We start from the raw sequence: 24617 nt of genomic DNA, 5'->3' as shown, positions 1-24617 counted from the left end.
TCCTCCAAATGATTTTGAGTTTTGTTCTACATTGTTCTCCCTCTCTATCCAGGATCTCCTATATAGATCCCCTTCCAAGTGGATGATGGTGGTAGCCAGGCACCATCTAGTTCTTCTGGCCTCATAGTTGTATAGGCTGCAGATCAGATGGTGTACCAGTCGCTAGGACTAATTGTTTCCATGAATTTTGGTTTTCCTCATTCTTCTTTGCTCTGGATGAGGAGAGACTCATCGTTGCATCTAGATGGCAGCTTGTTAGCTTTCAAGATCCCAGTCGCTACTCACTAAAGTACCAGTAATATTCTTATGCTAGCTTATCATCTCCTGTCATCTTCTCTCTTAATTGCTTTAATATCCTTATCTTTTCCCACCACATTTACCCCCATGATCACAATCCTTTCCTACACATAATTACTTTGATTTTCAGCCATATCTATTCTTTTCTTGGTTGTTTCTAGTTTGTGTGTTTACACTGTAATGGTGTGATTTTGGTCTTCTATTATTTTCCCTTAAGAAGCTCTGGTAGCACAGTGACTAAAGCATTTGACTGCTAACCAGAAGGTTAACAGTTCAAAACCACCAGTCACTCCGTGGAAGGAAGACAGGGCAATCTACTTCCGTAAAGATTTACCACCTCGGAAATCCAATGGGGGTCACTATGAGTCAGAATCGACTTGAAGGCAGTGTTTTTTTTTTTTTTTCTCCCCCCCCCCTTAGTTTAGTAATCTCCTTTTTCGTCTAATTCCATTGTCTTCTCATCTTGTTTTTGAGGTCTTACTCTACTGACTTCACATTATTATTATTAAAGTCTTTTATAGCAGGAAGAACTTACCAGAATCTGCTTTGATGCCTTTGGTTGTTTTCTTCTAGACTGGGTTCTTCATCAATTTTTTTGTATTCTGTCTCCCTTGCTCCCTCTGGCCCTCCAAATCTCCCTCCTCCCCTCTTCCTTCCTGTCTATATTTCAGCTGTGGTCCATGTGCCTAAAGGCCACACCATTTCCTTTCTTCTTACTTCTTTTCACCATGGCTCATGTTTAACAGACCTCTTCTTATCTTAGAGTGTAGCTAAGTGCTCCCTGAGCACCTTCTTATCTAGTCTGGACCAGTTTATCTTCCTCTGGGAGCTGTGGTGTGAAGGCTGACTGTTGCTTTCAACTCTCCCCACCACTTCTAGGGCCTGAGGGTGGCTAAGATGGGGCAGCCTGCTGACCTCCATGGAGCCTGACTGCTGTCTCTCCTCTGAGACTTAATTAGATGTCTGGTTCCAGGCCCCTGACCACTCTCTCAGTGGGGGTGGGGTGCTAGGGAAGTGGGGGAGTAGTGGAGCATATTCCGTTCCTGTGGGTTTAGCTTGTTCAGTAACCTAGACCCCATACCGTAGAAGATGTCAAGCCATGACTGTTCTTCTTGCCTCTCCTGAGGTCTCAGGGACTACTCATGAGGGTTTTTTTTTTTTTCCTTTTTTTAAATTTTTTTAACCAGATTCTTCCTAAGAATACCTACTTCCCCCACAGTCCACTTTTTTCAGGTTATAGTTTACTAGAATTCTTGGCATTCTGTCAATTCATCTTTTCTCAGTGCTACTTTTGGGGGTGAGGGTAGGAGACATACCACTCATTCATTGCACCAGAATCTTCTGTTGCTTTCCTTGGCTATCACATTTTAAAGTTTATAAAAAGGATTTCGTTGGTGGGCCTTGGTGAGTCTGTAGCAATGTTTTTGGTTTGGTTTTTCTTGGCTCTTGTTCATTTGGTTAGTAGGGAGGTTGGGAGGATTCTGTGATGGCTTCACTTTGCTATCCTAACCCAGAGATACCCAGCGCTGCCTTGTCCATGTCTCTCCCCGCAGATCCTCCTCTGGGTGAGATCCAAGAAGGCCAGCCCCTAACACTTCCCAATCCCTGGGCTGAGACAGAGACCCTGACACTAGACCTCCACACGTGGTGCTAAGTCCATGGCAGAGAAGGGAACAAGCAGGGAATATTTCATGGAGGCAGCCTTAGAGGGACCTCAAATACTTCACAGGAGGACATCCTAGGCAGGACCACAGAATGTGCAAAGGTGAGGCAGTATGGAAGTAGAGGAACAATGATTAGGGAACAAGGAGGAATTTCTGTGGCAGGAGGGCCAGCTGAAGGGAGCAGGCAAGGCCTAGATAGGCAGGCTGGCACAGGGACTGCTCTCATGTGTAACCAGGGCATGTGGCTCCTGTGTCTGAAACCATAGGGAATACTATGCTGGGTGGGGGCAGGGGCAGGTAGGGCAGCCTGGTTCCTTGCTTCTCCCCATCCTCAGCCCCTCCCAGGAACCTTTTCTGACTTTACCACTTCCACTGCCTCTCTGTCCTGGTGAGCCCAAGGTGTTCCTGCTGTCTCCACTACAGCCTCAGGTGAGGCCTCAACCAAGGCCACACTAGGCACATTCTCCATCACAAGCCACACACTAACCACGTGGTCCTAGAGGCACCACCCACAGATGCACCCTTGGTCACACAGCCACACAGAAACATAATTCCACAGTTGCACATAATCACAACTCGCACGTGATGGCACAGAGATACATGCTCTAGACAGCACACCTTGCACACAGCTCCACCCTATCTGGCTCCCTTTCTGGGGCTTTTGCCTGTGACTCTCCTGAGAGCCTGCCCTGCCCCCTGGTGGCCACTCCCTAAGCCACTGCCCTTCTGGAAGGACCCTAGCTACCCCACCCCCTTCCTGATCTGGTCCCTGCCCAAGGAAACTTCTGGCCCAGAAGTCTCTTCCTGCAGACAGGCGCTGTCAGATAAGGCCTTCTCAGATAGGGTGACCAACTGTCCCGAGTGCATGGGACTGAGGGGTTTCCCAGGATGTGAGACATGCAGTGCTAAAACCAGGAAAGTCCCAGCAAACCAAGACTAGTTGATCATGCTGTTCTCAGATCCACATGCCTTCAGATTAGTCTCCCTCTCAGGAACAACCCAGGCGCCTTTAGACACTCTCCAGACCAGCCTCCCCTCTCAGACTAATCCTGTCACATGAGGCCTTCTCAAATCTACTCATCTTCAGATTAGCCTTCCCTGTCCAAGTGGCCCTGTCAGATAAGGTCCCCTCCAGCCTTTCTTCTTGAACTAGCTCCTCCAGACTACCCTCTACAGATCTGTTTTCCCTTCCTTGAGGAGAGGGAAGGGTGAAGGCCCACACCTGCCCCCAAGGCTTCAGCCCTTCATCTACTGAGGGTCTTGCCTCTAGGTGGCCAGGTCCAGTAGCTCTAGGCTATGGTCACAGGTGGCATGTGGGCCTCAGGATATAAAGACACTTAAGGTGTAGAGCTGGGGTCTGGAATCAAGCATTCCATTCTCTCCAAGTGAGAATGAACTTTCTCAGGGTCCCAGCCTGAGAGTGAGCTCACTAGCTCACTTCCTCCTGGCTGGGTGCTGAGAATGCAGACTGTAGGACATGTAGACACCAGCCTGGGCTCAGGAATGAAGGGCAGGCAGGTGGCCGAGAGGGGGCAGCAAAAGCCAGGACACCCCCTTGCTCAGGTCCAAGAGGCGTGGGTGGCCAAAGGCTAGGGTCTGAACCAGGGCAGAATACACAGAAGGGAGCACAGAGAGGGAAGGACTGACAGAGTTGGGAAATCGGGACAGAGAGATAGAGATGGAGATGGGTGGAGACAGACAAGGAGATGGGGATGGAGACACACAGAGATAGAGAGATGAAGAGACAGAGCGGGAGGCAGAGACAGGAGATAGAAACATGCAAAGAGACAGAGAGAGGGTAGAGACACACAGAAAGAATAGATAAAGATAGAGACCAGGATGGAGACATGTAAGAAATAGGAATAGGACATAGAGAACAGCTACAGATGGGCATGGGACGGTGAGAAGAGGTTGGGACAGAGACAAGTCCAGGGTTATAGAAATGGGACAAAGCCACATTGAGAGATCAGGTGTGCAGGTGACTAATAGACTAGAACATGGGGGGGGGTCACCCCATCCCAGCGTACTTTGGGGGAGCAAAGAGAAAGGCCAGGCCACTGTGCACATTGAGCCTGGGATCCAAACCTACTCCACCAGCCCCTCAGCACCCTAGCAGTGTTTTCATTCTTTGGGTTATGTTTTAGCTCCAAGAATTGATGTCTATACTTATCCCAAGCTCCCCAGAACCACCATGGGAAATAGCAGATGTGGAGGGACAGTACTGGAGGAAGGCAGTGGTAGACTACATCCAAGACCCTCCAAGGTGAGCAGCTTCTGTGAGGTCGAGGGGCCAGGACCCCCAAGGAGGGATGATCACTCCCACATCCAGTCCAGTCAGAGGCATGACAACTACCTCCAGCCACCTTGGGGCTTGGGACAGGGCTGGGTCCAACTATCTCCAGGGGGCAGTGAGGTACCCCAGTCTTCCTCTCCATTGGCCTCTGAAGCTCCAGCAGGCCCCCTCCCCTCCTTCAGGCCCGTCCTCCTCCCCAGGCCCCACATAATTGCTTTCCCATGTTGCTAATGGAGGCCAGATTGCTGATGCCCAAGCCCTGGGTGGGTGGCAGGCAGGTCAAGGCTGACCAAAGCTCTCAAGGCAGGAAGGCAGCACAGGCTAGAGGACCCCTAGCTTCCACCCACCCACCTAAAGGACACAGAAAAGGGGTAGTTCATACACCTTCTAGAAATATGTCCTTGGCAAGAGAGGTGGCAGCCCCCCTGTTGCTTGTACCCCTTCTGAACTTGGAGTGCAAGTTCAGGCCTGGGCCCTACCTCACAGGAACCAGACGGTAGACTGGAGTTAAAGACAGCTCCAGGCCATGTGCTCCCTATCAAGAGCAATTCAGCTTGAAGAGCTCCACCCTGACACAAGGCTTTTGCTCTCCATGGGGCTCCCACCTGGAACACCCCTGTTGTCCATTCATGCCTGGCCAGGAGGAAAGCCAATCCTCTGTATTCTCAAACCCCTCACCAGTCCCCAAATCAGGGTCTGTGCTTTATTGAGGCCTGATTTATCAATGCTTGAGACACTGTGAGCTTTCTACCCTCCCAAGTCATGTCCCCAGGTGGGCCTGATGAGAGGAGTGAGATACATCCATTTTCTGTCTCTGGTCTGAGGAGAAAAGTGTACACTGGGAATGTGTGTGTGACAAAGCAGAGGTCTGGATGAGTGCAGGTGTGGTGCTTGGTGCCTGCTGTGTGGCTAGTGTGTGTTAATGTGGACACATCTGTGGGTCTGTGTTCACAACTTTCACTGTATCTCTCTTCTTACACCAACCACCTAGAGCAAGGCCAAAGCTGGCTCCCCAGATTGGGACCCTGGTCTATCTCATACCCTCACCCCAAATTCAGCTAGGCCAAGTCCTGGACATTCTCAGTTAAGGAGCCTTAGTGAAGTGGCTTCTATGAGAGGCTAAACCTGATCAGCCAGAGGGCCCCTTGGAGGAGGAGACGTCAAAGGGACATTGGAGCAGCTGCTTGGGGACTGGAAGGACAGGTAGGGTGTGGAGCTGGATGAAAGACTAACCATCTCTGAAAAGCCAGGGCCCTGCCTCACCCACCCTACGTTGAGTCCTAACTGTAATCTAACCCTGGACATCAACCTTGTACTTCGGAATTCCAGTCCCAAAGCACCTGTCAAAGCCCCAGCTATGTTCCAGGTGGCTTCTTCCTTCACGCAGCCTTCCTGCCTGCACAGGGCACTATGTCTTCTGGGCCTTATTGTCTGGCTGAGCCCCAGGGTTGATCAGCTGAAGCCCCTGGACTATGTCTCCTGGTTGGCAGGATTTCCCAGAAAAAGATGAAGCGTAGGTTCCTCACTTCATTCTATCTCTGCCCCTGTGGGCAGAGTCTAGGCTTGGGTACTTATGGGAGGCAGCTTTGGAGAGGCCCTTTGAAAAGCTTCTACCCCAGCCAGGACTATGGCAGCCTCCAAGACTGGCTCCACTGGGACCTCTTATTCCCCACACTGTCCCTGGTCACAACCCTGTGCTCTGGAGTCTCTGTGGTTCTGGGTTCTGGGGGGTGGGGGGTTGGGCCAATCTCCAGGGAAGCCCTACCCCTGAAGAAGTAGAGTCTTCCCTCTAACCACATCTGCCTGAAAGCTGAACTTTCTCTCCTTACTTCTCCCAACCCTAATTTCTTTGCTCCTTCAGGCCTAAATGGGGAGGGGTCCTTGGAAGAGGGTTGTGCTCCCAAAAGCGGGTCTGTTCCAAGGACTCATGAAATGGTGACCTTTAATGAGAACCCCCCCACCTCCCACCCTTGTATATACATCTATAAAAAATTCAAATACAGCAAGTTACCATTGAGTCAGACTAGAAGGGACTGACAGGGCATTAAATACTGTGGGGTAGGAGTAGGAGCTAGGGGAGGGTCGTACAAAACGGGCAGAGGTGGGCGGACTGCAAAGTGTGGGCGCTGGGGGGAGGGGAATGGCTGGGCCCCCCCAGCGTCAGGAGCTTATAATCTGATGGTGGCAACAGAGACCCTGGGACAGACAGGAGGCTGGGGCAGGAGGAGAAATTATGGATATGAGGGCCTCCCCTCAGGCTCCCCAAGGACTCCTGGGAGTCGCTGGCATTGGAGGGTCCAGCCTGAGGGGGCAGGATGGGGGGGGAGGTCTTTGGTGGGCGGGTTAGCTGCATGGTCCTCCTCCCTTAAGGGAGGGAGGAGGGCCGGCGTGTTGTGGCGGGGCTGGGGGCGGCAGGCCCGGGCCTGCCGGGGTCTCTACAAATTGTATCTGAAGAGAATGCAAAAGGTCCTCCTGCCCGTGTGCAAAATAGAAACCGGGGTCTGCGGGCTCAGCTCCGGCTTCTGCTCCTCTGCGGGTGCTCTGTCATGTCCTCACAGGGTGCCAGGCTCTGGGGAGACAGGGCAGGGAGCTGTGAGTGATGAGGGCACATTGGGGGCCCCTCGGACTTCCCTCTTTCTGCCAGCTCCACCCAACTTACCAGATCAGGAGACTATTAGCAGTGGTGGCAGCGGCAGCCAGGACCAGAGTGACAGGGACACTGACCAAGAGAGGTGCTGAGGGTCCCCCACCGCTGCCCAGCTCCCCAGGGTCACAGATCTTCGTGGTGGGTGGGGGTGCCAGTGAGCTGGTGGTGCTGGTCGTGGTCTCTGGGGAACATGGGGAAAACTCAGGGCAGCGCCAGGACTGGGGTCCCACCTACTCACTATGCACACTGTTCTTGCTTCCTGCTCAGCTCAGCATGTCTGTCCCTCTTCAGACAGCCCCTGCCTGCTCTCTCAAACATGCCCTGTCTCTCCCATGAGACAGACCCTGCCTTCCAAGGCTCACAGGTTAGAGACACTCAATGACTCCTACAAAAGGGGTTAATGACACTCAATGATAGCAAAAGGAACAGCGAGGTGGACAGACAGACAGGAGAGTGGTAGCTACAGGGAATGTGGTGGCCAGAGTGTGTGGAGACCACTGGAGCAGAGTCTGCATCCAGGGTAGGGGTTGGCGAGGTGAGCACAGGTCAGGGCTGAGAGTGAGCTCACCCGGGGCCTGGGCTTCGGTGGTGAGGTGTCGTGGCTCCTCTGTCCAGGGTGTGGCATGGGCGGCCACGCTCCAGTCACTCCATGTCCCAATCTCATTGTCCTTAGCGGCCACCTGGATGATGTACTCCTTCCCAGCATAAGCATCCGTGATGGTGTGTGCTGTGCCGTCAGACAGCTCCACCTACAGCCAGAATAAGGACAAGGGTCAAGAGAGTGAGATACACCCCAGAAGAAGTCAGAGCAACACTGGAAAGAGGAGAGTGAAGACATTTCTGGGTGCACGAGGACTTCCCTGGGGAGATGGGATGTGGAGAATATTCCGACTGGAAAACACCTCTGCAGGAGAACAGAGATCCTTTTGGTCGATGTCCACCACTCTGTGGTTGTCCTGGCTCCCCCATCTCCCCACCACCAGCCTGACTCCTGACCTCAGTCCCAGCCTAAGGGGAACAGGGTAAGAGAGGAAATGGTGTCATGCTGCCCTCCTCCCCCATCAAGAAGCAGTTTAATGAGAAGATCACAGGCTGCCTGAATGCAAATTTTGGCTCCATTCCTAACTAGCTGGGTGCCTTGATGTCCTCATCTGTAAGATGGTATTAACGATAGTATCCTTCTCATAGTGTTGTACCGAGGACTACAGCACATGGCAAGCACCAAAGAGACTGCTGCCAACACTGTAGTTATCACTGGGTCCAGCTCTAAGCCAGGGTTCTTAGGTGCCTGCCACACCCACCAGCCTGGCCTCACCAACCTCAGGAAGGCCTCAGTGAGATTATGATGATTATCACCGGGCCTGAGACGGAAATGGGGTGAGGGGCAGTCCCCAGGGCAGCAGGATAGCTGCTCCACTTCCTCCTAGAAGCATCACCACCCCACCCCCGCCCTGGCCAGCCCCAATCGGTCTCCCCCAACCCTTCAGGACAGCCTGCCCGTCGTCCGGCACCCCTCCCAGGCCCAGGCTGAGCTCTGGTTCATCTCAGCGGCACCCGCTGCCTCATTAAGCCGCCTCGTAAACAGGGGCAGCCGGTAGGGGCGGAGAAGGGGGCTGCTCTGGGCCACGTCTGGCTTTAGGGCTTTTTTGGTCCCTGTTCCAGTCTTTCCCCAAGAAAACTGGGGTCTGGGCTACCTGACCCTACGGGCTGAGTATATGTGCGTGGGTGTGTATGTGTGTTCCTGAGTGCAGTGTGGTCCAAGTGGAGCAGGAAGCCCTACTCCAATTCTCACTGGGTCTTCAGCCCTTATTTGGGAGGCTGTGGTAAGGGTCAAGGTGAGAGTCAGTCATCTGGGGCCCAGACCTGAGTATAGCAGGTCCCATTCCCAGCCCTGGCAGGTCAGTGGGATCCAAAGGCCCTCTTCTCTTGGGTCTAGGGCCCCAGCTCCATCTCTGGCTCCCAGAGTCTTGTTCTACTCCAAGAGATGCGTTGGCTAAGTAACTCCACCTCCTTCTCCCTCTTGTCAGGATTTGCCCCCCAGACCCCTCCTTTGTTTCTGTTCTCCAGACTTCCACATCTGTCTTTTCCCAAAAGGAGAGAGCCATGAGGAGAAGATGAAATTGTCACCTCATTGGTAGGCTCATGGTGGGTACCATCCCTCTAGGAACATGGTCCAGGAGCACAATGCTCTCCTGGCAGCCACAGCTCCTAGGCCTGGGCCTTTCTTGCTAGGTTGTCACTAATCCCTTAATCCATAACCTTAATGGAATGACTCCTCAACTGGCAGGAACTCCCTAGTGGCTGGCATACACCTCCGGATCTTCCATCCTGTCTGCTGCAGCAGCCATCAGGCACGCCTTCCAGGCCTCCCTGGTGAATTAGGGCCAGAGTAGGAGCTAAAGGGAACCCATGCTGGGTCCCAGTACTGCCTCCTCTTCCTTGTCCATGCTGAGACAGCCCCTGCCAGACTTCCTGATGCCCATTCATGTGCAATTCCTGGCCTCTATCTTTTATCTCCTGAAAATCCAAGTGATGTTTTCTTTGCTCCCTACTCTGCATCACCTCCCAAATCATATACCTGTTTCTCTCCAAGGTCAAGGAATAGAATATGTTCACAGCAAAACTAAAATTCAGAAGAGTCATAAGTTTAGCCAACCCCAATGCCAAGGAGACATGGACAGGGCTAGGATGTGCCACAGGCTAGGCATGTTCTTGCCATAAAGCCCACACACTTTGCTCTGACCATGTGTGGGGGTCAACTTGTCCCATGGTACAGGCCAATGCACTGTCTTAGCATGTTAGTCACATGCATGTGTGTGTTCAGTCCCTGCTGGGGGTCACGTGTGTGTGTGCATGTTCCCGTGTGTGCAGTGGGCAGTGTGCCAGGTCCACTGCAAGGCGTGTGCGCTGCAATGCGCGGGGCTGCTGCCTGTAGCTCGTTAGCGGGGGAGGGGGGGGCTTCTGAAACTAGACCCTGGTTATTAGCAATGCATTAGGCTCGGGCAGCTGGCCAGGTGGGAGGGACTCCGGACTCTTGTCAGGGAACATGTGAGCGTGTGAGCAGCCTTTGTGGGGGCCAGGCCCAAAACCCCGGACAGACGCCCAGGAATCGAATTACGTACTTTAAAAGCCACATGGGAGAAGGGCATGAGAGAAGGAGCTCCTGGAGCCTGGTAGATGCAGCAGAGGTACAGGGTGACCCCCCAGGAACCAGCCTGGGTTGCCCTATGGATCACTCTTCCAGCCCCAGTCCTAGCTCATAGACCTCATGGGCTACACAGAGTGCCCATAACAATACGGGTTCAGAGCTCTCAACAATGAGAGAACCTCGAGTCTTCCCCAAACACTTACTACCCCGAGCTTTCTATCATAGCTTGACCTGTATCCCAGACCATAGCTGCCCCAATATTGACCCTTGTCTACTCTGTGGTTCCCAGCCTAGGTCACCTCTTACCCTGTAACCAAAAGTTGACCCTGAAGCTAAGCCTGACTTTGGAACGTTAAACAGTAGTTATGGCCTAAACTCACATCTGGAACAGACCTGACCCACTGCTTGATCCTGACTCCCTGAGCCCAGCTGTGAGTCCTTAAGGACAAAGACTGTCCTGCCGCTGGGATGGGACTGAGCAGGCAAGGGTCTGACTAAGATGAGGCAGGTCCAGCATAGGCCCAGGGTCTGGGCCAGAGTATAAAGAGGGAGATGGCTGGTCAGGTCCAAGAGTCAGAGATAAAGAAAGGGAAACACTGCCCACCCTGCATCGTTCTCTGATGAATCCCTGGGGAGCTACAAAGGAACATATGTTCCCATTGAACTAATGAGGGTCACTGGGAATTCCTAAGGGCCTTGAATTAGGATACCTCCCTTGGCCTTACCCATCCTCACCTCTGCCCCCTCCCCGAAAGCCTCGCTCACTGCCCCCAGGCCCCCATTGGAGCTGCTGTTGTTGTTGTTATATGCCGTGGAGTCAGACCCGACTCATAGTGACCCCTCCTTGGGTTTCCGAGGTGGTATCACTATGGAAGTAGATTGCCCCATCTTCCTTCCAAGGAGTGGCTGGTGGGTTTGAACCGCCAGCCTTCTGGTTAGCAGTCAAGTGCCTTAGGCACTATGCTACCAGAGCTCCCACAATATGGGTGCCTCCCAGGCCATGTGGCCCTGATTCAAGAATCCAGGATCTGGGCAGGGCAGGACACTCACGTGCTGCCACTGGTCCAGAATGAGGGGTCGGTAGCGCAGAAAGAACTTGAGAGGAAAGGATTCAGGGTCAGGCCAGGTTGAGGGCGTCTGCCATGTCACCTCCAGCCGGCGAGGGTTGCTAGGCACCGGACGGGCTACCACATTTTCTGGAGGGTCTGGCTTCACTGTTCAGGAGACATAGCTTCATTACCACAGTAATCTCCGGGAGCAGCCCTCCTTCATGAACCCCAGCCATCATGTTGATCATCATGGTTGCCATTCTCTTCTCTGTGGTCAATCCTGGCAGCCACCATTAACAACTATCTCATTAGTTCTGCCTCTGACATCCCCGTCCTCACCAATGACTATCACTGTAATCCTTGTCACCAGTTCTTGATATTGTAAACTTCATCCCATCATCCAAACCTCATCCTCATGATGACTAGCTCCCTAGTAACTAAGCCTATACAATACTTCCAGCATTACCATCATCACCTGGGTCACACCCTTCTTCACCAGCTATATTACACATTTCCCCAAATCTTGTCTGTCATCTCAACTTTTCCAGTTCCAAACTGAAACATGGCCTCCCTTGGAAGGGCCTAGGTTTGAAGCTGTTCTGTGATTTGAAGTTAAAAGTGAGCCCACAGGCATTGCAAATCTAGGTTGGAGGTAGGCTAGGCATTTGATGGGAGCTTCTAAGGGCCCAGGTTCTGTAAAAAGAGTCTGGCTAGGGACCCAGCCATTGGAGTGGAGGGGGCGGTCAGGAGCATATGGGGGATATGGCTGAGATGGGACAAGAGGTGGCAGAGGGTCTGCCTGGAATGGGTCCAGGACAGGCAGAGAGCCTAACTGGGGTGGGACTGGGCAGGCAGGGGGTCTGACTGAGATGAGATAGGGACAAATGGGGGGTCTGGCTGGAATGGGGCAAAGACAGGCAAAGGGTCTGCCTGGAATGGGGCAGGGGTAGGCAGAAGGTCTGGCTGGGATGGGGGTGGGAGGAGGGCTGTATCTGTCCCAGTCCTGTCTCCTGTTCTGACACCTCATTCATCACAGGCCGTAAGGAAGCCATTAGCTTGGGGGGGTGTGGAGGCTGCAGCTGCACAAGGGTCTGGCCCAGCCTGCCCCTCCTCCCCCTCCTGCATGCACTGGGAGCCAGAGACGATGGGAAGAGCTGCTGGAGGTGTCTCTCAGCCCCCACAGGTAAAGGGTATTCTTTTGTTCACAGGTGCACACATACCACACATGTATGTGCCCTGTGCACATACCATGGTACATATGCACACGTGTAAACATCCCCACCAATGTCAGTGTACACCTGTGGCACACACCCACTATATACACGCGTATATGCAGAAGGGACCCCCCACACACCACCACCACCACCACCACGCACCAATGGTGAACTCGTCGAAGGTGATAGCTGTGGCGTTGTAGCCCAGGGCGTTGCTGACACTTATTGAAACCTTGTACTTGACGGTGGAGAACAGGTGCATATAGCGGATGTGGCAGCGGTTCTTGAGGGCTGGGTCCTTCTCACAGACCATAATTTTGGAGCCATGCCTGGGGAAGGGGGGGGCCCAGGCACCATTACCAACATCAAGGGTCAGGTGGGGCAGAGGTTGGGGGGAGGTCAAGCCCACAGCTGGACTGGGCAAAGGGTATGGCTGGGGGTCAGACATGAGGTCAGAAGTCAGGGTTGGGACCGGGTCACAGGCGCAGCTACTCACAGCACAGTCACATTGAAGGTGTTGGGGATGTAAGTAGGGGTGGGCAGATGCCAGCTGCAGTAGAAGCCCTTGGGGTAAGTGTTGGAGCGGCAGCTGAGCACGGGCTCCCGTGGTGGCACTGGGGGCAAGGACAACATAGTCAGGGCACTCCTGGAGCCCCTAGTCCCCTGCACTAGTGTGGGGACAGGTGGGCCCCAGAGCCCCAGCTCTCCCCACCCCCGAACCCATCAGAGATGCCAGAGGTGGGGGGGGTGCTGTCAGCGAGGGTCTGAGGCTTCCCAGGCCACAGAGAGCCAGATGTTTAATTAAAGAAAAACAAGGGCTGTGAGGAGAGGGAGCCCCCCCCACCTGCTCAATGGAGGCGGGAACTTTGGGGAGCAGGGGCTGCGGGCCTCAGCTCATCAATCACAGGATGGAGGTGCTGTCTGGAGGGATCGGCCCCAGTCCCACATCTCCTGCTGTACTGTGTCCATTCCCAGAGGACAGGCTTTAGCAGGCAGATGTGACAGGCCAAGGAGAACCTTGACCAGGTCCTCTGGTTGCTAGGGTGATCAGGGTACACTTCCTGGAGAAGACACCGCAGGTTTCCCGTTGGTGGCGGTTTCAGGAGGCCCTCAGTAGAGACTGAGAGACAGGAGGAGAGGCCTGGTAGTTATACAGGGAACAGCAGAGCACTAGGTGGCTGTTCATGTGCATATGTGTGTACACATCTGGGAACACGGATACATGTGTAGACCCATCTGTGCATTACAGGAACGAATGACCGCCACTCCCCCGCCCCAGTGACTGGGTATGGGATATGGGTACATATGTAGGAGCCTCCACGTGAGTGTGTGTGACTCTGGGTGTGGCTCTTGAGCGCATGTTCTTATATGACTGTGTTTGTGCACATGGCTGTCCCTTAGTGTTCATCTCACCACAGCCCCACCCTCTAGCTTCTCATCACCAGAGCCTTTAAGAAACCCTCTGCATGGTTAGCAGCTGCCTTCTGTCTGGAATAGGGAGGCACAGAGAGGGATGGGGACCTGCCTGGGTTCACACAGCAAGCCTGAGCTGAGACTAAACCCCATGACACACATGGGAAGCCCTTTCTGCCATCCAACCACACTCATTTTGCTGCTGTGAGCACTTAGCCCAGCTGTCCCACCCTCAGGCATTGGGCAAGGCGTGAGGACAGGCGGCTCAGGTTCCTGGAAGGAGGCAGCTTCTGTGATCTGACCCAGGCAAGGAATGTCCGCCCGTGGCTCCAAGGACACTGACACCTCCCTCCTGTGCCCCCCCACCCCCTGCCTGACAGGTGGACAGGAAATGGGAGGGGGCAGCTCAATGATCCGGGGACAGTGGAGGGGAGTGCATGTCTATGCTTGTAGGGTGGCCATGGTGACACATGGGGAACCATGGGCTTTCATTCGTTTCATTCGCAGTGTGCATGTGATCATGAGAATGTGTGACTGTGTGTACATGGCCCCTAAGTGTGAAGCTGTGGAGGGAGGGGTCTGAGTCAGAATGCCCAGAGCCAGATCTGCCTTTGCAGCAGAAGGGAGGAGGGGGCAAGTGGGCATCAGGAAAGCATGGGTGTAACAGGTGAAGTGGGCAATGCCATGGGCCGAGACAGCACTACCCTAGGCTTGCAGGGGCCAGCCAGAGCCCAGCTGAGCCCCCACAGGGGCAACCTGTGCTCTGCCAACCTCTGCCTCTCCTGGGAAGTCTTCCTGGCCCCATCTTGTATCTGTTCCGTGTTCATACTGTGTACTTCTTGTGTCCCTTCCCTATCTGCTCAGGGCTACAGAGGCATGGGGGTGGGGTGGGGGGCGGCCAAGGACACAGGAAGTGCCTTGTGGGGGCCTGTGGGCCAGGCCAGAGTTGGCAGCCACCCCAGGAGGAAAGGACATTCCGAGGTCGGCCGAGAAGCCTCCACTCCACCCTCCTGCCCACTACCCCCCCCAACCCCAGCTTCAAAGGAGAAGGGCGCTGGGGGGGGTGGGTAAGGGATTGAAGCTTGCAGAGTCAGCGCCCTGTCACCTTGGGCTCTTTGGAGGGCAGAGCAGGCCATGGCACTGGACTCATAGGCCCCCTCCCCCGGCCAGCCTCCCCACTGACCAGTGTTCTCTTTCCCTCTTTGACTGTCCTTCTCCCTCAGACCAACCTCCTCTTCTAACCTGCCCCTGAAACCAGTCCCCCTTCCTGACTGGGCAGTGCATGGGGGTCTGGAGGCCAGGCAGGGGCTTTGTCTGTCATCTGGCTACTCCTGCCTGGCCCTGGGCCCTGAGCAGGGAAGGGCTTGGGTTTCCTGACAGGGACCAGGTTTCTCAGAGGGAAAAGGAGGAAAGAAAAACAAAGAAAAGGAAGAAAAGGAGTGACTTGTTGCAGCTGGAGCCCAGCTGAGGGACCGGGTGGGTGGAGATGGGGGTGTTATGAGAGACCAAGTGTGAGATTGTGGGACAGTGTGCAATTGGGAGGCCTGTTTTGAGAGTGTTTTTAGACACTGTGATTGTTAGGCTGTATAGGGAACTCTGAGAGGCTGATTGTGAGCAACTGAATGGCTGTGAGGCTTCATGTGTATGACTAAGACTCTGAGTGTGTTGTTGTATGGTTTGAGGCTGTGTGTGACTGCTCCTGCATGTGATTCAATGTGCAACTGTTTGATTTCGAGATTGTGTGTGAGGCTTACAGTGAGGTGCTTTGTGAAAGTAAGTGAGACATTGTATGTGAAATACATGGTGAAAGCAAGTCTACACACGAGACACTGCATAGGGGCTTAAACTGAGTATGTTTTTCTAACTGTGGGTATGAGAAGGTGCCCAGAATTCCAAGCGTGTTCACACGTGTGAGCTGAACACCATGTGAGAGCATGCTGAGAGGGAGAGTGGGAAAAAGCTCGTACATACACATACCGCGTTCTGGGCAGTAGTACTGGGCAGGAGTACTCCTGGATGCCCAGGCATCCTGAGCTTCCCCTTGTAGGGGCTCCTGAGATGCTCAAGTGACTGTGTCAGCCTGCGGCAAGGCATCCATCCCTGGGTCCCACGCGGGGCTGTGTGTGCGTGTGCATGCGTGCATGTCCCCCACTGGCCCTGGGTTTGTTTGTTTTCCTCCTAATTGGCTTGTTTTTCCATGTCCAGCCCACCAAACCGCATGTTTTTCCTCTCATCTCGCCAGCCCGCTTGGGCTGGAGCCCCCGGCACGCACGAGGCCTGCCCGCCGGCCCAGAAAGGAGGAGGGGCAGGCTGCCCACAGCCCTGGCCAGGACACATCAGGCTGGGTGGAGCCGGGCGACCCAGCCTCCTCCTGCCTGGCACTCAAGGCCCATGGCCTGTCCCAACCTTATCTCATAGCATCCCTTGAGGCACCCTAAGTTCTGGATTCCCAAAGGTCCCCACCCCCACCTCCCACCCATGTTTTCTCCCCAGGCACCTCCTTCTTCAACTATAGTCCTCTTCCCCACTCTTTCCTCCCCAGCCAAACAGGGCTGAAGGAAAAGTAGTGCTGAACCAGGGTCTGGAGTTTCACTTCCTTACCATCACATAAAGATTTCCAAAAACTGGACAGGGAACTGTCCATTTAAAAATCACTTTAATTTCTGATTTGCTTTAGCTTAAAATCAGAACACTGAATTAGCAGTGTTTAGGATTGAGCCTTGGTGGTGCAGTGGTTAAGCGTTCAGTTGTCTACTGAAAGGTCAGCTGTTCAAACCCACCAGGTTCTTGTGGGGAAAAAGATGTGGCAGTCTGCTTCCATAAAGATTTACAGTCTTGGAAACCCTATGGGCAGTTCTACTCTGTCCTATAGGGTCACTATGAGTCAGAATTGACTAGATGGCAGTGGGTTTGGTTTTTTGGTTTAGCAGTGTTTAGTAAACAAAAGGATGATGCTAAAAGGAACCCTGGGATCCTGTTTCTACCATGGGGAGGTCTTTCATAATCCTGGGTAGAAGATTCCTTAGAGCTCTGTGTATTTATCTGAGGGCAGGAAGGCAGATCAGAAGAAAGCAGTTCAGGGACCAGCCTGGTTAAAACTTTTAACAGAGTATTGTCATTGGTTTCCCTTGGAAATAAACATATGAAAGTCTCATATGTTTAGGATAAATATTAAGTATTTTTTGGTTTGAATGATCAACAAATCAGGAGTAACTTCATCCTCTTCTAAGAGCTGGCGAGAAGGATAATTTGATATTGAGTATTGCCATACCCAGTCTCTTGTTACTAATACAAAGTGACTGAGACAATCATGATTAATGTTCCCTATTCCTCTGACCAGGTCTTCAGAAGGAAATAGGGCAATGATAAGGACCTACTAATGCTACAGCCAATTCATGGCCAGCCCTCTTCTGACCAACGGGGCCTACAGGAATGGTAAAAAAGGGGGAAAAAAAAAAAAAGGTCTGGGGTCTGGTCACAACAGGAGAACTGTGGGCATCTCCTGTGAGTACAGACATTACTTCAAGACTGAGCCCCCACGGGACCTCCCAAAGAAGATCAAGGCAATTCATCAGAAATGGGGGCCCAGTGCCACCACGGCCCATCCATCCTCTGCCAGCCTTGTCCATCCTGAGAACTCTTGGGACCTAAACTGAGAAGACAGAGTGCAGTTGATTGGTGCCAAATTGGTCTCATCCTTCTTCCACAGTACCCCGTAAATGGCCTTTTTCCCCATTTAAGGGCCCAGGGCTAAACTGAGTACTCCAGTTCTGATGGACCCTGGGGTGGGTGGGTCAGGAAGGACACGATTAGGCTGGTCCTGCATTTCTCAAGCTGGACAACAGGGATCATTCCACCCTTGGCCTGCAACTAAGAGGTTCAATTATGAATGCCATCTCTCCCATTTGAACATAATAGGTGGGGAAGGGTACATTCTGACCAAAACATATTTTCACCTCTCCCCCAGTGAAAATATGGGTCAGTGTTTTTGTGAAGGACCGTGAGCAAGCCTTCAGTCTAACATTTCACACTGTTCTCCACACCAGTCTTCTAACAGTGGGAGCTAGGGCCTGTATCCAGATCCTTTAACATCTCCTTGGTAGCTCCCAAGGAGCAAAGAAACTATCTCCAGGCAGTAGGATGAATCATATCCAAATATGAGGAGGCCAGAGAAGCTTGAATCTTTGGTTCAAGGAGAAAAGGAATGGAAGAAACAAGATGCTGTTTTCAGAGTATCTACTCTGTTGGTGGGCGCCTCTGGCTGAGAGCTGGGTGTTTGCCCAGATGTTGGGAGTGCATGGCTGCAGGGCTGCCCCCTGCCTGGCCCTCAGCAGCACTCATCATGCTGACTCCTCCAAACCCTTCTTCCAAATCACACTCACTTGGTCTTCCCTCAGCTTTCCTGCTTGCTCCTTCTTAATGGTATTTGTAGCTTGTTTCTCTCCATCTACCCCTTATACACTGATGGTCTTCAGTGCTCAATTCTGGCACCTCTTCTCTCCTCACCCTACAGTCTCTCTCCTTTGGCTATCTCACCTTCTCCCATTGCCACAGTGCTGACAACCCCCCAAATCCGTATCTCCAGCACAAGCCTTTCCCCTGGATCCAGGCCTCAGCTCCATTAACTCCTGGTAGTCCCCTAAGGACCCCAACTCAGCATGTCTGTGGCAGATCTTGGTGGTGTGCAGATCCCTCACCCCACCACTTCCCACTGCCAGCTTCTGCAGTTATTTGCCTAAGAGCTTTCTTTGGCCACCAAAGGCCACTCTGCCAGCTGAGGCATCAAGCCAAAAGTACTGGGAAATTAAAGCACCCCCTGCCAGGAGAATTCTTCAGTCATAACAGGCAGGAGTTAGTATATAAACATTCCAGCTTCTCACCCCTCAGGTAGGATTACTCTGGGGTGCATGATCTGCATTAGCTCCCAGAATTCCTTCAGTGGGTTAAGCTCACTGCCCAGAGGTAATGATCTTGATGACTCACTATTGGCTATGCTAACTTCCTTTTTCTGTGTCACTTTCCCATTCCCTTATGGTGTTTCCATCACCTGCCAAATAAACTACTTGTATACAAGTTCTCATCTCAGGATCTGCTTCTAGGGAAACCCAAAATAAGACTGTCCAAGCAGAACACACCATCTTATCCTCCACACTTCTACTTTGTCGCTGTTGAAATGACTGGTACTGACAGCTGTCTTGACTCCTCCCATTCTGCTCTCCTGTCTTCCCACCTCCAATCCATCCATCACTAACCACTGGAGAGCCAACCACCCCCTTTTAACTTCCCCAACTCCATGGCCTGGTCCCAGGTCTCACATTTCTCCTAGATCCCAGAAAGTCTCCTTCCTATTCTTCCTGCCCTGGCTTTGTCCCCTCTAACTGCATCTCTTTACTTCAGTAAGAGGGATCTTCCAAGAACATGACCCTGGCACTCCCCAGCTTCCAGGATCATGAGCCACCTCAGTCCTCTCCCTAGTCTCCTTCCCCTCATTTATACCAAGTGGCCTTTCCATGCCCTACCAGCTTCTGAGGTCTACAGGCATATTCAGCTCTCTGTCAGAAATGATGTATCTTCCAAACCCTCCAATCTCCATGCACCTCCTATTCCAGGAAGCCTTCCTCCTCCCTAGGTGTCTCTTAGAGTGTTCATACTTATAGCTGCAAAGTTCATATTTTACTTTTCTCCCTAAGGCCATTAGGGCTAGCCCCTATGAAAGACATAGTAAGGCCACTCTAGTTCAGAGCTGTGCTCCTAGTGGGCCCCAGATGGCTCATGCCCTGCCAGCCTTCCTCTGCCTATATCATCATAGTATATAGTATATAAAGTTTGCCCAGATGTTGGGAGTGCACGGCTGCAGGATCTCAAAGACTTCCTGTGGGGTGGGATAAATGGACAAAATGCCCGGGGGTCTGGACTCAGTGGGAAAGACTGGGCTCAGAGGTCAGAACAGTAAGTTGAGATCACAGGGCAAGGGTTAGGGGACTGCAGCTACCTCCCCACTCCCAAACCTGCCCACAGGAAGAGGATTTGGTCCGGGCCAGGGGTTTGGGCCTCACTGACAACCTTCTTGAGTGAGAGAGGAGGTGGAATGAAGGGTCAAGGGCAACACTCACAGCCCACACGTAGCAGGACTTGGTGGCGCAGGTGCCAGGAATCACGGTGGAAGCAGGCATAGAGGCCACTGTGGCCCAGTTCCAGGCCATGGAGCACAAGCTGGGAGCCGTTGAGCAGGTCGGGGGCCAGGTCTGTCCCATTCACCCGCCACGTCACAGCTGCATCCCAGTTTGCTGTGCCACATGGCAGCGTCACATCTGAGCCCAGGCGCTCGTACTGCATGTGGGGCGCCTCTGTGGGGAGCAAGGAGCACAGGGCAGAAGTCACAGGTAACAGCCCTGCCCAGCTTCTGCAGGTGAATCTGTACAGATGAGAGTCTGTGAGTGGGCATGAGTAAGGAGCATGGCCAGGCTCAAGAGACTGGTTAATGTATAAAACTCTATGACGGTGCAGGTGTGTGGGTACATGAAGGGAGCTGAGTGTAAATGAACAATCTTTGTGTGTGTTTGTGTAGGGTGTTGGGAGGGGTCAGTTCTAGTGAAATCCCATTTCACCTCCAGTCCCTAAGTCCTTTAAAAGTTTTCCTGACCCTCATGACTCCAATCTCTTGCTGCTGGTATCTACTACCCAGATATCTTTTTGTCCCCTCTAAGTGCCTTTTTGTCTTGTGTCTCTCTCCCCATCACTCTACCTGCCTCTCTCCCTCTCCTCCACTCTGGCCCAGAGAACTCTTTCCACACCACTACCATCCCAGGCTTGGGCAGTGGCAGGAGTAGCAGCAGCAGCAGCAGCAACAGCAGGAGAGAGTGGGCAAGTCCAGGGCGAGAACCCTAGGGAACTCCTGGCAGCTAGCTGTCAACTTCATGAAGCAGGAACTGCATGGGGTCGGTGGGGGTGCTGGGACTGACTGAGAACACTGACCATTCATTCCTCTGCTGCCCCCAGGAGGGGCCTGTCAGAGCCAAAAGCAACTCCCAGTCCCGGCCACGGCAACCCAGGCGTGATGGACGGAGCCCAAGAGACTGGAGATGGAAGGGTGGAAGAGAGCACCTGTCGAGAGTCAGTGCTAGGTGGAGGAGGCAGTGGGACTGAGGAAGTCAGAGACGCAGATCTACAGCCTAACTAGTGAGGGGAAGAAAGGCAGAGCCATGGAGATAGGTTCCTAGAACCCCTTCCCCACTCCCCTCATCCTGCTCCCCAAGCCTAGAGGACAGATGCTTTGCAGGCAGGTTGTGGCCAGAAGCCAGAGCTAGATCTGTGGTGGGAGGATGGAAGAGGAGAGGAGGGGGGAGGGGTGGGGGGGTCTGCGGGATCCCTCGTTAACACTCGCTCACATCTCCCCTCCAGAGAGCCATCCCGCTGAGTTGGGGGATTTTCAGAGGGGATTCCTGTTAACGAGCCAATTAAGTTGGGCCAGTGGCCTCTTAATTAGACTTGTTAACACCACCAGGACTGCAGGGGGTAGGGAATCCCCCTTGGCCAGCCACCCCTCCCCCCACGATAGCCCCCTCCCCAGTACTGTTTCTCTCTGTGCTGGGACATCTGTCCTTGTTTGCTGTTTCGGGCTGCCCTCCCTGTGCCGGGGTAACTCTGGTTCTCCAAGTCTTTCTCTCTGACTGCCTGTCTCTGTCCTGCCCCTCTCTGAGCCTCTCTGTCCCCTTCAGAGGAGAGGGAAGCAGGAAACCCAGCCAGCCCTGACCACTCGTCTTTGGGGCCTGGGACCAGTCAGCAGAGGATGAATGGGGTGGGCGGAAGGGCGGCGGCTGGGGGCCTTGGAGGCCACAGCTGTGAGGCTGGGCCAGAGACTGAATGAGGGCCTCCCCTGACCAGAGGCCCAGTGTCCGAGGTTCAGGCCACAGAGCCCCCCTTCCACCAGCTCCAGCCACTGAGCCCCCTGTAGCCTCCCTTCCAAAAACCTGGAGCTTCCAGGAAACATGCCAAGCCCCTCTCCCTGCATCATTCCCCCTCCCCCCAGCATAGACTTCATCCAGCTGCCTGAGGAGGAGGCTGAAAACTGACCGTTGGGGAGGGGGAGCGGCCACCATGGTCCCAGGGGCACCACATCAAAACTGACCAACAACAGCTCAGAACTAGCACTGACCCAGTATGGGTCTTTTAATGCTGGGGGGCAGGTCTGGCCACAAGGGGAGGAAACGGGAACCCAACAACACAACAAATACAATGGCGATGGACACTTCTTACCTGCTTCACAAAGGAAGTGGCAACACAACCCAACAACGACAGTCCAACAATGTTAGGGCAGAGTGGGAATGAAAACATGACAACAAATGACAGAAGACAGTGCAGAGGTGGAGGGAGGCAATGTGTCATGACAATCACACAGCACCACAACTGCTACAACAGAGCAACAATGGCAATACATATAGTCATGCAACAGCTTCAAAGATGGCAGTGATTTAATCCTTTGTCTCTGGACAGCTCTCCTCCCGCCCTGTAGGTGCCCCTACTGTTGTGCTGTCCATTTCAGAAATTAAATCAAGCAGCAGGGGGAGGATGGGGTTCTTGGCCCTGACGCAGTGACAAATGCTCCAAAGGAATCAGCTGTGAAAAGGTTGTTAGAAGCCAGGATGAGAGACAGAGACAGGATGAGGTCATGGACATAGAGAACACAGAGGGACAGAGCTGACGGCTCCCTCACACCTGCGCACATAGGCTCACATGGGGACCACATGCCGGAAACAGTCCTCCAACCCAGGCATCCTAAGTAAGCAACTTCACACTGTCACACATGCCAGAAAGTCACCCACAATGAACAAGTATACACAGGACAGTCATCCACAAAGTCACAGTCACACATGGGTTCACAGTTACACAGGGACACTGTTTCACAGGAATGCTGTTGCACTTCAGGAATGGTAACACCTGATACGAGATCACAGGCATGCATAAGAAGGGCACTGTCACCTAGAAGCAAGGTTACACATGGGGGCAGCCTCACACATAGGGCGACAGTTTAACAAGGACACAAAGGGACAAAAATAGATGCCATCACACATGGGGCATAGTCTCAAACACACAGACACAGCACCGCAAAGGATATACAATGTCATGTATGGGGCACAACCCCCAAGGGCACAACCACACAGAGATAGACTCAAATGGGGACACAGTCTCACCTCCACAGCCTAATGCACAAGGTCAGTCTCGCACACAAGGGCAGAGTCTTACCCTCAGGGACACAGGGCCTTGGTCATATGTGGTCCTGCCTTTGCACACAAGCATTCATCTTAGCTCAGGGCAGAGGCCAGGCCAAAGGCAGAGACCACTGGTAGGCCGCTGGCAGGTGTGGTCAGCACAGGTGGAGACCAGGGCAAGCTGACTGAAAACAGGAGAGGATGGGCTGGCTGGTGCTTCCTTTGGTTACTATCTACTGGGAAATGGCCCTGGGGCTGCCAGGCCATCTCTAGGTCCTGATGTCGGTCTTATATAAGAAGGAAGTAATGGGAGGCACAGCCCACTGCCCAACTTGAACCCAAAGCCTTGTGATGGTCGAACTCAGCCAGCAAGATCTGCTCTGTACCTGGGCCCTAGGGATGCCCCCATCTTCTCTGCCTCCATGATCTGCCACAATGAGGAACAGGACCCATCCAAGGGGGAAGGCTCCCACACTTGGAGCTTTGAGGAAAATTTCAAGTTCAGATCTCATGCTGATATGGCTACTTGAGGTGCTGCTTCAAATACAGTGGTACAGATAAGGGTCAAGTTAAGAGGGTGCCTGGCTCCCCTACGGGGATGTAGCTCCTTGCCCTGTGGGCTGTGGGGGAGAACTTAGCCTCACTGGACAAACAGTTGGCAGGGAGGCTATCAGTGGCCCAGCCCTGAATAATCCCTCCCTCCTCTAGCCACACCAGCCCACTGTCCTGTCCCCTTCCTCAGTGCACTAGCCTTCTCCCACCTGTCATCCAGTCTGTTGCCCCCCCTCATCTTGTTCTCAGTCCTCTATCTTTCCTCCAGGATGAGGCTGAGGATAGAGGGGATCAGTATCTTGTCCATTGTCTCTTCTCAGTGCCATTAAATGCACCCCCACAAACCCCCAGAAGGTACCATTCCACAGTCATCCCTCCCATCTGCCTGTACCCTACACCCGCCCTGACACAAAGAGAGGCAGATCCATTTAAGCCAGAGACACCATCAGGTGTCACTGTGGGGGAGTGTGCCTATGAGACCATTTCAGCAGATGACCCTGCATGTCAGTGTCATATGACTCTGGATGTTCATGTGTTACAATGCCAGGGTGTGCCAGTGCACTTCCTGGGCAGTGTCAATGTGCAGCTGTACCAATCCAGGTTCTTGCACTGAGTGAGGGGGTTGGCGGGGAGCTCTCCCAAGCACTTACCCTGTGGGCTGTGTCTCTGGGTGTAGACAACTGCGGCGGCAGCAGCGAGTACAGCACAGCAGGCCCACGGGACAGGAGCAGCCATCTGTTGGGAGAACACAGGCAGAGGGAGGGGGCAGCATCAGCCTAGGCAGGAACCTCCTGGTGAGCCCCCTCCTCTTCTCAGGCAAGACTGGGAAATCCCAGCCCCAGGGCCAAGGCACCTTGACCCCAAATGCCCTTCTTAATGGGGCTCAGGTTCCTCTTTCAACAATAGAAAGCAACATTATTGGCATCTATAGGCAAAGGTTTGCTAAGATGGCAGGAGGTAACCTATAGTGGTTTGCTGTTCGATAAGGCTGCTGGCTTAGGATATAGTCAACCGTGGATGAGTTATAGAACATTGGTAATGCCAGAACCCTGTTTCTGGTGGGGGGAGGAATTCTGGTGAGGTTGGTTAATTAGCTATAAACATCACAAACTGAAAGGCGAATGTTTTAAC

At 53.2% G+C, this 24617-nt stretch overlaps 1 protein-coding gene across 1 annotated transcript in view; it reads right to left on the bottom strand.

Moving 5' to 3' along the window:
- The window catches only part of CNTFR (ciliary neurotrophic factor receptor), a 41787-nt gene extending 17566 nt beyond the window's left edge, over positions 1 to 24221 (bottom strand). The window contains exons 1-7 of the mRNA XM_007950656.2: positions 24137 to 24221; positions 19839 to 20072; positions 12809 to 12926; positions 12475 to 12641; positions 11100 to 11263; positions 7470 to 7650; positions 6914 to 7082 (exon numbers count right to left, since the gene is read on the bottom strand). Of these exons, the coding sequence (XP_007948847.2) occupies positions 6914 to 7082; positions 7470 to 7650; positions 11100 to 11263; positions 12475 to 12641; positions 12809 to 12926; positions 19839 to 20072; positions 24137 to 24221 (1118 nt within the window). The remainder of the gene's footprint in view (positions 1 to 6913; positions 7083 to 7469; positions 7651 to 11099; positions 11264 to 12474; positions 12642 to 12808; positions 12927 to 19838; positions 20073 to 24136) is intronic.
- Positions 24222 to 24617: the final 396 nt, after the last annotated feature.

Source organism: Orycteropus afer, unplaced genomic scaffold, assembly GCF_000298275.1.
Source record: "Orycteropus afer afer isolate SDZICR_OR568_19922 unplaced genomic scaffold, OryAfe1.0 scaffold00285, whole genome shotgun sequence".
Lineage (NCBI taxonomy): Eukaryota > Metazoa > Chordata > Mammalia > Tubulidentata > Orycteropodidae > Orycteropus > Orycteropus afer.
This window is presented reverse-complemented; position numbering and strand designations above follow the sequence as displayed.